The sequence below is a fragment of the Candida tropicalis genome, assembly GCF_000006335.3.
Source record: "Candida tropicalis MYA-3404 genomic scaffold supercont3.3, whole genome shotgun sequence".
Lineage (NCBI taxonomy): Eukaryota > Fungi > Ascomycota > Pichiomycetes > Serinales > Debaryomycetaceae > Candida > Candida tropicalis.
In genome coordinates, this window is record NW_003020055.1 from 2,142,423 (window position 1) to 2,156,487 (window position 14,065).

Below are 14,065 nucleotides of genomic sequence, written 5' to 3' on the forward strand. Positions count from 1 at the left end.
ATAATATATACAAGGATATTTTTTTGGTTGAAGGAAATACAATTGATAAATATATATATATACAAGAGTGAAACTAATTTTGAATGATCTTGTCCTTACCATCCATATATGGTTGTAGTACTTTTGGAATTGCAATTTCTTTGGTATCAGGATTATAATTCTGTTCAATTAATGCTACTATAACTCTAGGAACAGCCATGGCAGTACCATTAAGGGTTGATACATGCTTTGAACCTGTTTCACCTGGAATCTTATAACGAATCCCCAATCTTCTCGCTTGATAGTCTCCACAATTTGAACAACTTGTAAGTTCTCCCCATGAACCTCTACCTGGCATCCATGCTTCAATGTCATATTTTTGCATTGCTGGGGAACCTAAATCTGAAGTTGGCATATTGAGAACTTTTGCTGCAAGACCCAATTCCGTAATGATTTCCACTTGCATCTGTTTAAGTTGTTGTAATTCTTCACTTGATCTTTCAGGGGTGGTGAAATGAAACAATTCAACTTTGGTGAATTCATGGACTCTGTATAATCCCTTTGTGTCTCTTCCACTGGCACCTGCTTCGGCACGATATGATCGAGAAACACCGACATATTTCTTTGGAAAACTGGCATCTTCTGAAAATATAGTTGATGCATGAAAAGCGGCCAATGGAATTTCAGCCGTTCCAGTTAATGATTTCTTTTCATCTTCTAGCTCATAAATTTGCTTCTCGTTATTCTGATCGTTTGGTTTGAATCCACATGCATTAACAATCTCTGATCGAACAATAGATGGTGGAATAACCATGGTATAACCATGTTTTCTTGCTTTGGAAAGAGCATACTGAACTAATGCTTGTTCCAATAAAGCTCCATCCCCAATTAAATAATACCAGGAAGGTCCTGATACGTTTGACGCTTTTTGAAAATCAATAATTTTCAATTCTTCCCCAATTGTTTTGTGATCATATTTTGAAGATTCAGGAGTAAGTTTGGGGTCATTTACAGATTTGCAGTTAATAAATTGGTCAATTGACTCTTTCAATGGATCTTCTGGTGCATTTTGAGAAACATGATTCGGTAAAGCTTCAGCCTTGATGTAGATTTCCTCATCTAGTTCCTTCCATTTCTTTTCTAATGGTTTCAACTCCGATTTTATCTCTTCCAATCTCTGTTTGACCATGGCTAAATCTCCTGTGCCTCGTTTCAAAGACTCTGAAATTTCATTCCTTTCTCTTTTTAAGTTATTCATTTGATTGTACAATTCAATTTGAATCTTACGATTCGATACTATGAAATCGACATTCTGAATTAATTTTGATGATAACAATCTTCTTTCAATGGATCTCTTGTATTCCACTGGTCTATTAACAATATCATTGATATCTATTTGTGCTCTACGCAATATAGAAGTATTTTTGCCAGTACTCGCAAACCTGCGTAGTATTCTAATCATTGATCTGGTGAAATTTGGACTCATAAGTTAGTGAATTTTTTTTTTTTTTTTCCATTTTCCTTTTTCCAATTTTCTGTATTTCATGGTTTTCTCGTTTGTTTTAAATTCCTAGTGGATCCCGGAAATTTATGTCCGCAGAAAACGTGATTAAAAAATTTTACATAATCAATAGGAAGAACAGTGGGTATTTTTTTTTTATTTCGTTTTATATTATCATCAATTTTTTTTTCTTTATACATAAACATAATCTATCTAAATTAAGAATATCTTTTTATAGAATGGGGCACGGTCCCATCTTTCTTTTTCTTCTTGTCTTTCAAGATTCAAAATTTCTTCATCGAAAATGGTTCTTTCATAGTTGATGTCAATTTCACTAATTGGAACCAAAAGTCTCCATTTACGTGTCCACAACTTGTGAGCAACATAGAAAAGGATCAAGACAACAGCACCCAAATAGTTTTGGAAGAAAACAGCAGCATCTGGTTTCTTGGCTCCAATTGGATACAAAGCAATCCAGAATTGGGCCATTAAAACTAATGAAAACCAGACCAAAGCATAATACGAACCAAGAACTCCAGTAGATGCTTTATAACCTAATGCATCAGTGGAAATATTGTTATAAGCTAAAGCTTTTCTGAATCTGATATGAGAAATACAAATACCTCCCCAGGTGAAAACTTGAGACAAACCAGAAATGGCCAATAACCAGTTGAAAACAGTAACTTGTTTTTTATAGGTAGCAATGAATGCAAATAAACCGACAATAGTGGAAACTAACAATGCTCTGGAAGGTCTACCAGCTCTGTCAATATAATCAAACCATTTTGGTGCAAACCCTTGCTCAGCCAAAGATTGTAAAGTTCTGGAAGCTGAGTATAAAGAAGAAGATGCGACTGAGGTGACGGACATAAGAATGACGGAGTTGATAATGGATGGAACAGCTCTGACCCCATGAAGGGCAGCAGAAAGGACAAATGGAGAGGTGTTGGAACCACCACTTTCACTCATTAAACGATCGGAATTAGATGGAACAAGCAAACCAACCATAGTCAATGAACCCAAGAATAAAATGACAATTCTCCAGAAAACTAATTTACAGGCAGTTGGGATAGCACGTCTTGGATTAGGTTGTTCAGCAGCTGATAAAGCAATGAATTCAGTTTGACCAAATGAGAAACAAGCAGTGACAAACACACTACAGAATCCTTTGAACCCATTTGCAGTTGGACCGGGGTTGTGCCAGTATCTACCACCAATATAATCATGTTCTGGACCACCCCCGACATTAACAACAATACCCATGATAATAAAACCAACCAACAAACACACTTTACACAGACCAATGATAAATTCGAATTCCCCATAAGCTTTGGAACCAATAAAGTTGACAACAACAATGACAACAAAAAATATCGCTACCCAAGCATCTGGATCGACTCGTTCTCTACTAATCCAATATTCAATAGTAATAGCAGCGGTGACCAATTCAATACTAATAACACTCAACCATTGGATACAGTAATTCCATGAAATGGCAAAATTGACACTATCTTCGACAAACATTCTTGTATATGAGTTGTAACCACCGGATAATTCAGAATAATTCACAGCCATTTCACCAGCTGCTTGTAAAGTTGGGTAGACGAATGAACCCCCAATGGCGTACCCAATAATAGTAAACAAAGGACCTGCTTTATGTAAAACTTGACCGGAACCAACCAAAAGACCGGTACCGATACCTGTAACCAATGCCATTAAAATTAAATGACGCTTACTGATACCTTTGGCCAATTGTTTTCCTGCAGCTTCGTCACCATCAATTTCTTTTCTTCTAAATGAATCAACAAGGCTCTTGAAAGCACCTTTTGACTTACTATCAATGGAATCATGTGTGACATATTGCTCATCGGAACCAGAGAAGTTTCCGAATTCATCTGGCTTCACTTCTTTTGAGATGGTAGGATCTATCTTCTTTGACATAGTATATAAGTGATAGTTATTTACAAACCAAAATGTAAAACTTTAAAAATAAAAAATATAAAACCAAAAAACTAATTAAACAAACAAATTAATGAAAACTAAAATGAAAGATTAACAAGTAAACAACAATACAATTGTATTTGAATTGTGGTAATTAAAAAAAAGGGAAATAAAATAGAAAAAAAAATTAATTTAAGGAAATTATAGAAAACAAACAGAGAAAAAAAAAACCTATTAGTGGAAAAAAAATCAAGTTTTTATATAAAAAAAAAAAACGAATGCCTCTTCGGAGTGACCTGTACATCTAAAGCTAAAAAAAATTACATGAATTGAACTTCATACGTAAATTGAAAAAAGAAATGGGGAGGTGGAGAATAAAGTAAGACTATTTCGTTTCTTATCACCAATTTAGTTGGTATCGATTCATGACTACGAATCTTAGCTCCCCGTAATCTCTGATTCCGTCCATTTGATTTGTTGGAGAATCCCATTCAAACGAAACGAACGGGTCTTTTGCATGAGCTCTCTAAACAAAATGCCTTGAGGATTTACCAACTGATCGCGTGTTGGTTGTGGTAACAGGTGTTTGTGTTTCTTTAGCTTTTGGTCACCATGAGGCATTTTGCAAGTTACCAATTCTCGGAACAATTGAGATGACAAAAGAAACTCTTTTTTGCGGCAAATACAAGTTCTCCTGCACATAGCTTTATGGAATTTTTTTTTCTTTTGTTGTTTCCCCTTTGTGACGTCAAATTTTCTCCTGCAAAAAAAAAAAGTAACGCAACAGAAAGAGAAATTTAATCCGAATCTGAGTCAGCTTCCGAATGTAACAAAAGAAATGAAAGGACAGGGGAGACAGGGCAGAAGACAAAGGATACACTTGTAGATCATATTGTTATTAATTATATGATCTAGAGATAAAGAAAGATAAAGAACGATAAAATAATGATAGTAATAATGTACATAATTATTGATACTCTGATTGTGGGCAATTTTGCTGAGAGCCTTTATGACTATTATTCTCATGTTGTATAAGCCTCCAAACTTTAAGGCATTTTCTTCATCAAAGTGATAATAATCCAAAAAAAAAGAAATCCAAAAAAAAAAAAAAAATCAAAAATTCGCTGGGATTCTGACGTACCAAGTTACACGAAAGTATCGATTCCTTTTATCCATTTAATATTTCGTGGGGGTGTTTAATGATTACAGAATTTATAACCTGTGGTTATAGCATTTTGTTTCTCTAATTCGATGCTTTGATTTCTTGGTTTTCATTTTTCACACCAATGACAGACAATAGACGAGCAAAAAGTGTACGTATATATTGCGCTGATGCGGATGTGTCTAAAGTTTTTTTTTTTTTTTTTTTTTTTTTTTTGTTAATTTCATCTCCGGTTAAGGAGCAAATCATGATGTAGCGCCTCGCAATTTTTTTTTCTTGTTCCGGAGTAAGCGTTCTAGACGTATGGAACGATTGTTTCCTATCTTCTTTATCTAAGTTGACCTGTCATAACCCCTGTATATCATACTCTTTTACAAGGTTTTCCACTGCAGATCACATGTCATGACGATTGGAATGTATAGAGTCAATTAATAAAATAATAAGCGTAGTAATTATTCTTATCTATATACATGTGCATTCTAATCTCTGACTAATCATAAATTACTATCAGAACCAATAATTTTCATACTAGTGGAATCGCCTTTCTTTAATTCTTCAATATCTAAAGCATCCGCAAGACATTCCCATGGATCTCTAGTACCACCCCATTGTAATATGCTCTCTTTATATTTTCTACCTGCTTCTCTGCTCCATGGATCAACAGCAAACAAACCACGCCATATCTTGTCAGCAATGGCTCTGTCCAACAAATATGAATAATAGACTGCTCCATATGAAAACAAATGTGGAAATTTACCGTGCCAAGTTGACCACTTATCTGCAAACACTTTCAATTCTTCTTCAACTTTGTGATAAATCTCAGTAGAATCGACTTCGTACAACCCTTTTTCTAAGGACTTGACAATAGCTTCATCATGCAATTTCTGGTCCAAAGTAGCCATTTTTGACTGCATAAATGTTTCACAGGCGTCTAACATTATTCTATGCTTGTGGGCATCTTCAAGTAGTGCTGGGGGTAATTTCTCACCTGTTTCATAATGACATCCTAATTCACAGATAACCCTTGGATCCTTGCTGAAAGATTCCATCAAAACTGAAGGTAACTCAACAAAGTCAGTGGCACATCTAGTACCTGACAAGTTATGTAGCTCGGTACGTCCTATCATTGAGTGCATGGCATGACCCATTTCGTGAAATATTGTATCCACTTGATCCAATGATAATAATGTAGGCTTTTCATTATCAATTCCAGCAAATCTACCAATCGAAAATGAATGGCCCTTAGAAAAATTACACACAAGTGACACTACCGGCAATTGGTAATCTCCATCCAATTGTACCAACTGGTTCATTTCGCCAATAGTCTCACTATCGATTGATGTATTCAATCGTCTCAGACACACAATAGTGAAATGTGAAGGTAATACTTTTGGAGACCAAAAATCAAGATACAAAAACCCTAAAGTTTTGCTACTCAGATTATCAACAACCTTGACTTTACGAACTTGGTGCGAATCCCATGTTTCCCCCTTCAATGCAGCAACTGGAACAAGGGAAATATCGTACAATGCGTTGAAAAGTTTATCTAATCCCGCAATCACCGTACCTATAGAAAAGTACTCATTTATGTTGCCCGTAGATGAAGAAGCTGCTTGTCTATGCTTCTGTAATTGACCCAACAAGTAATCCCTGTCCCATGGTTTAATATCTTCGACAACATCTTCCGCTGGCGTTGACTCGTGTTTCAATTGTGACAACTGTTTCAACTCTTCTACAACTCCCTTTTCTTTGAGTGATTTTTGAAGATTTGACAAGAATGTAATAACATTTGTTGGGTTTTTTGCCATTTTATGCTCCAATTGATAATCCGCAAATGAATTATATCTCAACATTCTGGCCAATAATGCTCTGTAAGATACAAATTTATTCAACACCTCAATCTGTTCCTCTGGCGAGTTGTGTAAAGATATCCATATTTTTTTGCGCAATGAATCTGACTTGCAGTTTGTCAAAATGGAGTATGGGATATTAGCGATTAATGGTACGTACATTGATCCTGTGGTTCTTGGGCCATCATATTTTGATTGGTACAGTTTAATCTCCTTCTTTAATTGTGGGTCTTCTATGCTTTCCCATTCTGAAGTATTGACCGTGCACCAGTAAGACTGTAGGTTATTTATCTGGTTACCAAACTGTGACCCTAGCAATGAGATTTCTTGAGTTATGGTAACAAAATTTTCTCTGGTTTGGGGATCCATGTGTATACCAGAGCGTTCAAAGTCTTGTTTCAAATACTCTCCTACCTTGATCTCCTCTTCACTTAACCGTCTGGTTATTGCAGGGTTATTTAGAATGTCACGAAGGTTGGTGTATAGTTCAACATTGGTATTAAGCTGATTCATAAATTCAAACATAATCTCATGAGTCTGCTGAGCAGCATTCACCCATTTCAGACCAGGGTGTACAACTCGAATAAACTCCGCAACATCTATCACACGACACAAGATATCTGATAACTGGTCCAATTTCTTGATATATTTTAGTTGCCCGTCGACTGTGTTTGCCTCCGACAACATATTCTTAACTAACTGTTTTGCTTCCGATAATGAACTCTTTGAGAATTCTACCAACCCTTGTGGAGTAGTCAACCGTTCATTCAGGAAAAGACCTGTCTGTGGAGTGCTGAACAAAGTGGAATTAGAGCCAAGCCTGGTAAAGTCATTAAAGTATTTTTGATCATCAAAGACTTTTCGAATATGATTGTAATTCGAAGGTAGCGTAGAAGTAATAGGAGCAGTAGTGGTGGCCAACTTTCTGCAGCTTAGACTTACCACCAATGGTAATCTCTTAGCATAACGCAGTGCCGCTATACTAGACCTCATTGTATTTGAGTTTGTATAAAAATTATAATATTGGCTAGAGATTTTTATTTGAGTCGAGAAAAATTTCCTGAAGACAGAGAGACAGAGAGAGAAAAAAAAAAAGAAACACAAGAATTCTTTGTGTCAGAAAAAATGAGTCTTCCGGGATAGGCTAGTATCGTGATTTATCACTGGGACGGCTAGCTGAGGGTGACAACAATACCATGTCTAACAAGGTTGCAAAACTCAACTGAAACTATATTGTCCATTTTCAGATGCAATGGCAATGAGATATGAGTATATTACTAGACGAAGCAACAACTAATCATGATAGACACATCTTGCACTACTCTTATTCTCTGGGGAATTAATGGATATACATAAATCAATGAAAACTTCCCACCTTCTGTATCACTGGTATGGCAATTTCAGACCGTAGATCACTTAATAATAAAGATCAAAAGAATGCAGTTCTTGTTGCTTCATTGAAGTGTTGTAAATGAGAATTTTTTTTTTTCGGTTTTTGTTTGTTGTTTACATCTCGTTTTGATTTGCTTCTTGCAACAGAGACAGTAAGAAAAAGATTGAGCCTGTTTTTTTTCTCTCTCTCTTTAGATTCTTGTTCTTTTTCTTCATCTGCGATTTTTTTTTTTTGTTTCGCTTTCTTCCCTTTTTCCCTTTCTCACAAAAACTCAACAAACAGACAAACAAAACAAGAATCAAATATCATAATACAAATTCCTCGTGCTCATTTACCTGTACTCCTAATTCAGTTTGCCTATTCTTTTCTCATCGTTTCTTATAATTGTATAATTATACTTGCTAAATCTTCTTGATTCTCCTTCTGTCCCACCCCCTTTCCACCAAATGATAAAAATATGTCTGGCTTAGAAAACTTACAAAACTTGTCGATCAATCCATCCGCAACTCAACAACAACAATACCACCACCAGCAGGCACAATATGCTCAACAGCAAGCTTTGAAAAGAAGAACTGCTAGAGACTATCAATTTGGAGCAAGAATAGGAGAAGGGTCTTACTCGACCGTATACTCGGCCTTGGATAAATATACCAATCGAACTTACGCTATCAAAGTTTTATCCAAACGACATATCGTCAAGGAAAATAAGATCAAATATGTAAACATAGAAAAAACAACATTAAACCGTTTGGGACAACAGCATCCGGGTATTGTTCAATTATATTACACATTCCAGGATGAAAGCAGTTTATTTTTTGTTCTTGACTTTGCTGAGTATGGTGAGCTTTTATCAATCATTAGAAAATTTGGATCCTTATCAGAACCGGTGCTGAAGTTCTACATGTGTCAGATAGTAGATGCGGTAAAGTTCATTCATCTGAAAGGTGTTATCCATAGAGATTTGAAACCAGAAAATATCCTTGTTGGACACGATTTTAATTTGAAAATCACAGATTTTGGTGCAGCGAAATTGTTAGATACTAATGATGATCTGTCAACAACTGAGAAGATTGATTACAACTCAATTGATCCTGCTATGCGTGAAGTGTCTACAAATGATAGAAAGGGTTCCTTTGTTGGCACTGCCGAATACGTGTCTCCCGAATTGCTCAAGTATAATATTTGTGGATTTGAATCAGATGTTTGGGCGATAGGGTGCATGTTGTATCAATTTTTCCATGGTGTGCCTCCATTCAAGGGTAATACTGAATACTTGACATTTGAGAAAATTATTAATCTTGATTATTCTTACAAATCTCCAGTCCCATTACCTTCGGATGTGATCCAAATAATTGATCAAATTCTTGTTATTGATCCAGCTCAACGCATAACAATTCCACAGATAATAAATTCTAATTGGTTTTCTGAAGTGCCGTGGGACGATCAAAACTATATCTGGCACAGAAAGGTACCTAGATTTGAACCTTTTGGTTCTGTCTCTCAGCCCCCACCTGCAATCCCAATGCTCAAAAACGGTACCAATAGAAGTGCTAGCAAGTCCAATTCTTATCATCAATTACAATCACAAATCCAAGCTTCTGAATTTGGATTCATCCCGTCAATAGCTGCTAAGAAGTCATACAAACCACCTACAGCTATAAAGAAGAATGTGCCAATTGCACCAACCAACCAAATGGCTTATAACAATGGTAACTTTTCACCATCTCCAATTATTCAACCATCAGCACCTCCTCCACAAACCCCACCATCCCCAAGTAGGGGCCAACAATTCCAACATCAACAACAGCAGCAACAGAACAGAAATGCACCTGCAATTAGTGCAGCTGCTTCTTCAATGCACCATCAAAATGGAAATACTCAAGTAAGACAACAGCAACTGGTACCTCCACAACAACTGCAAGACCAAACGCCAGTGGAAAAGAAGCGTATGAGTAACATAAGAACAAATACTTCGTTTGCCAATTTGGTTCCGAGTTCAAATGGAAATGCAAGAGTCCAACAACAACAACAACAACAGTCGTATCACGCGCAACCGTATATAACTCCTCAAACACAAGTTAATCGTTCCAATGAACAAATATCAGGAAAAAACGCTGCAGCTGCGCTGGCTGCGGCCTTTGCATCCAAACCACCTACTTCAACTCGTCCTGTTATTGCTCATACTCCACCTCCCTCAACTATCCCACCTGCTCGACAACAGCAGCAGCAACTACAAACTTCATCCAAATCTCCAAGGATCGCACAGGCAGCACCAAAAACAACAAAAGAAAATTGTGTTAAGTTCAAGGAGATTTCAGAGCTTTTAAGACCGGATGAAAAGATATTGAAAATGGACACATTATTCAAACTGGTGTTGGGCCATGAATATCTCAGCAACTCTCAATCTGAAGTGTTGGATGATTCTGTTCTTGACAAATTAACTACTGAAAATAAAGGCATTCTTACTGGAGACGCTAAAATCGTCATTGCTGTTGTTACCAATATGGCAAGAGTATTCTTCATTGATGCATCTTTGAATGTCATGTTGGTTGATTTGAAGGCTAATAAAGGGGCTGATTATCTGATGTATGACTATGAATTTGAGAACGTTGTGGATGATGATGGGAATATTATTCCTGAAAGTGACGAGGTGTTTGGTTATTTGATTATTGAACTCGTTAAAGAAGGGGGAGATTTGGTCTTTTTGAAAAGAATCAGCGACAGAGAAAGAACCAAGTTGGGTAATATGTTAAAAGTTGTGGATAAGCATGGACACGATGTAGTAATAGGAACAAGTCATGGGTGGATAGATTGCTTATTAATTGCAAAAGAAATATCCATGGAACAATATTTAGAAGTCAGATCTGCGACTTCAGGTGCATCATCATCAAACAATAGTATCTATGATGTCAAGACAGAGAAATCTAAAAAGAAATCGTCATCTTCATCTAGTTCTAAGAAAAAGGCTTCTAAATCAAAGAAAAAACTGACATCAAATGGGTATTCAACCCCGCCGCAAGGACAATCATCAAAATTTGCATATGCTGCAGCAGCAGCTGTTCATAATCACAAATGATAATAGACTTGACCTGACCCTATTTAATTATTATTAGTATTCAACATTTTGTTAGTATATATTAGTTTATTGTTGTCATTCAAAAAGAAGAATTCGATTTGTTTTTATTTATAAATACATCATTGTTATAGATACACTATATGTCCATTATATACAAGGTTGACTGTCACAAATATCCGTAGACGTCCATTTAATTGGATTTTTTAGGAAAGACGGCATTGTTAAATGCCTGCATCCAGTCTTGATAAAAACACTTATCATTTAAAACTTCAATTGTTTGTTCTCGGATAATCTTCTCTACCATTGCTTCATTTTGGGTCCAACTATCTAAAGCATCACATTGTGCAAATTGCTCTGAAATCTTCTTTTGATATGTCTTGTAAGCATAGGGGTCAGTTCTGAGATCGAACTTTTCTGTAACTTCAGCTGCATTGTCTAGATTATATGACAATGTAGTGACATTTTCGACCGTTCTACCCTGGGAAGTATGGTCTCTTAAATCTTGTGAATATTTGGAGCAATAGTCAATTATATCCCCGCGTAATTTCCATTGAGGCACAATTTCGTCTTGAAAATACAGCGAACATTCTGATTTCTTAAGTTCATTCAAATGGGGTCTGATTGAGTCGTCAGTCACATGCCTAGATAGTCTAAGAAATGCTCTGATTCTTGAAGACGAAATACAACCCTCTGGTGTCAATAGATTAGATGGTACTTCTAGTTCTGATTTATTCTGTGGTCTTGGAGGTGTCATAAAGAAGGTGTTATTCTTCAGTTAGAATCAAATGACTGTTGGAAATAGCTTTCTCCACTGAAAATCTTCCCCCTTGAAGGCAATAAGAAAAAAAAAAAATAAGAAAACAGTGAAAGCATGCGTGAGCTTTCAAACAGTCAAAAAAAAAAAAAAAAAAAAAAAAAAAAATTCTGACAGTTCGTGTCGACATAATAAACAGCAAGTCAACTTTCATAATGACATTACTACAAAAAATTGAAAGTGATGATCCAACAACCAAGTATTTGTTTCATTTGGCTATCTGTGGAGAGGTGATATATACGATCGAAAAATTAGACGTACAATCCGAATCTTGCACTACGAATGAAAAGTTCACCAATACCTTAAACAAAAATAATTTGAGTTCAATAAAGTTAATACTTGAAAAGAGGTTACAAAAGCTATGCAAATGTGATCATCTTTATGAAAACGATGGAACTAGAAAGGGCTCCAAAATTGATTTTATTGAACAGCTTTTGGTTGGCAAACAAACAGGAATGTATGAGTACCCTGTTTCAACTACTACTGAAGAATTGCTTAAAGAAATCAACGGCGAAGGACCATCCGTGGATAAATCTGAGTATTCTAGACCACAAGAATTATATGCAAAGTTACGGTTGATGTTATTGCAAGCATTGGAACAAAGCCCTGATTTAGTAATCGACAAATCCAAAGGTATTGATGACAACTTGTATCCATATTTAGTGGCGTATTTCAATGAATTGAAATCAGAAAGTGAATTTTCCAGTTTGTACGAAAGTGGTATCAAATATTTTGGTTCTTCTCTATCATCACCGTCTGTTCTGTTAGAAAAATTATTGGATTCTTTCATCAAAGTCTTGAATTCCCATTTAGAAATCCTAACTGCTGGTTTTGGTACTAAAAAACACAACCAAAGAGAAACCTTGGATTCATTGAGAGAACTAGGTAATAATTTGATGGCCAATCTGGCATACGCACAGGCTATCAAGGTTTATACACAGGCATTAGAGATCAAGCCAGTTTTAAGTGACGTCGATTTCCCCCAGCTTTATACAAACCGTGCCATCGCGTTTATCGGTCTTAACTGTGTTCCTGAAGCAATCAGTGACTTGAACGCAGCATTAGTTTTGGATCGTGTATTCACCCCTGCTTGGACACAATTGGGCTATTGTCATTTGTACATGGGTAATTCCTTGGTTGCGTTGGAAAGTTATGTTACTGCATTGAAGACTGCTGTGGGTGAAATATTACCGGAAGGTTTCCCTCAAGAGGAATTGGTAATTGAGCACTATAAAGAAACCAAAAAACAATCGTTGTTACCTCAGTTTGTGAAAAGATTAAGTAGTGCCATTGCCTTGACCGAGAAAAGGGCGTATCAACAACATATGTCAGATCAAACAATTAGAAAACAGCTCAGCGATGTGAGACGAATTTTGGCACATTTAAGAGCCTTGGGTCCGGATTCGGATAGAGATGATTTCACATATATTCCTGTGTACAGAGATTCTTCGTTGAGAGATGTCTCTATGAGAGCAAATACTCAACGTCCAAATATTCTTACCCCTGAAGTTACTCAAAACTTACTCGCTAGAAATGGTATGGAAACTTCGGTTATAACCCCAGTGGAGACATTTAGAAGACGAGAAGATACTCGTCAAAGTAATGGTACTGGCACTCCTAGCGACGATGAGCCAGAGGGCCCTTTTGAGTTTGACTTCAATAGAGCAATGCCAAATGCTGTTAGTTTCGCTGAATTATTCAGGCCCGGTTCCAGAGCAACTCCTGGTACAAATACAACTAGAAACGCGGAGACTGATAGAAATACTGAGTTCAATAGGTCCAGTGTGACTTCTAATGAAAGAACACTGCAAGAAAGTAGTGGTCAAGGTGGAAGTAGACCGACCACACAAATAGTCGACGAAGGTCCTAACCGTAGAATAGTTGTTGAAACAAACGCTACTGGAACTGGTGCAAGTGTCGGTGCAACCATTGCAAATGCAATTTCACAGGCCTTTTCAGGTAATGCTAATGACGGTGGCAATGGTGGACCAGTTCCAATGATTGGTCAAATTATAATGGATCATTTGCAACAATCTTTTCCAGATAGTAGATTAAGAATGGTTAATGAGAATGGAACTGTCCAGCCACTGGGAAATACACAGACGAGGAATACTAGTAATAATAATAACACCTCACAAACAAGAGGCAACAACAGTGCAAATACCAGTAACCCAAGTACAGATAATGATGTTGAAATGGGGGATGTACCTGATTTAGATTGATATTCTTTTTTTTTTTTTCTACATGTTATGTATAGTTAATTTTTTTTTTTTCTACTTTTATTCACGAATTAAAATTCTACTACTGTACATATTTACCTACATCGTTTAAACAATGCAATATTATTTT

The 14,065-nt window shown here is 36.3% G+C and overlaps 7 protein-coding genes across 7 annotated transcripts; 2 read left to right on the plus strand and 5 right to left on the minus strand. All coding sequences in view use genetic code 12, as the record gives it.

Annotated features, from left to right (window-relative positions):
• Nucleotides 1–73: 73 nt before the first annotated feature.
• On the minus strand, nucleotides 74–1,465 carry CTRG_03001 (putative serine--tRNA ligase; the record flags this gene model as incomplete). Its single annotated transcript, XM_002548658.1, has 1 exon — nucleotides 74–1,465. One exon carries the CDS (start codon nucleotides 1,463–1,465, stop codon nucleotides 74–76), a length of 1,392 nt encoding a protein of 463 aa, XP_002548704.1.
• A 228-nt stretch (nucleotides 1,466–1,693) lies between these two features.
• GNP1 (amino acid transporter) lies at nucleotides 1,694–3,421 on the minus strand (the record flags this gene model as incomplete). The annotated part of the gene is made up of 1 exon (XM_002548659.1): nucleotides 1,694–3,421. One exon carries the CDS (start codon nucleotides 3,419–3,421, stop codon nucleotides 1,694–1,696), a length of 1,728 nt encoding a protein of 575 aa, XP_002548705.1.
• Nucleotides 3,422–5,077: 1,656 nt separating this feature from the next.
• Nucleotides 5,078–7,426, minus strand: CTRG_03003 (metalloendopeptidase; the record flags this gene model as incomplete). Its single annotated transcript, XM_002548660.1, has 1 exon — nucleotides 5,078–7,426. One exon carries the CDS (start codon nucleotides 7,424–7,426, stop codon nucleotides 5,078–5,080), a length of 2,349 nt encoding a protein of 782 aa, XP_002548706.1.
• Nucleotides 7,427–8,283: 857 nt separating this feature from the next.
• On the plus strand, nucleotides 8,284–10,902 carry PKH3 (protein kinase; the record flags this gene model as incomplete). Its single annotated transcript, XM_002548661.1, has 1 exon — nucleotides 8,284–10,902. The coding sequence occupies one exon, from the start codon at nucleotides 8,284–8,286 to the stop codon at nucleotides 10,900–10,902; it is 2,619 nt and encodes an 872-aa protein (XP_002548707.1).
• A 190-nt stretch (nucleotides 10,903–11,092) lies between these two features.
• CTRG_03005 (uncharacterized protein) lies at nucleotides 11,093–11,656 on the minus strand (the record flags this gene model as incomplete). The annotated part of the gene is made up of 1 exon (XM_002548662.1): nucleotides 11,093–11,656. The coding sequence occupies one exon, from the start codon at nucleotides 11,654–11,656 to the stop codon at nucleotides 11,093–11,095; it is 564 nt and encodes a 187-aa protein (XP_002548708.1).
• A 215-nt stretch (nucleotides 11,657–11,871) lies between these two features.
• Nucleotides 11,872–13,938, plus strand: CTRG_03006 (tetratricopeptide repeat protein; the record flags this gene model as incomplete). Its single annotated transcript, XM_002548663.1, has 1 exon — nucleotides 11,872–13,938. One exon carries the CDS (start codon nucleotides 11,872–11,874, stop codon nucleotides 13,936–13,938), a length of 2,067 nt encoding a protein of 688 aa, XP_002548709.1.
• On the minus strand, nucleotides 12,096–12,506 carry CTRG_03007 (uncharacterized protein; the record flags this gene model as incomplete). The annotated part of the gene is made up of 1 exon (XM_002548664.1): nucleotides 12,096–12,506. One exon carries the CDS (start codon nucleotides 12,504–12,506, stop codon nucleotides 12,096–12,098), a length of 411 nt encoding a protein of 136 aa, XP_002548710.1.
• Nucleotides 13,939–14,065: the final 127 nt, after the last annotated feature.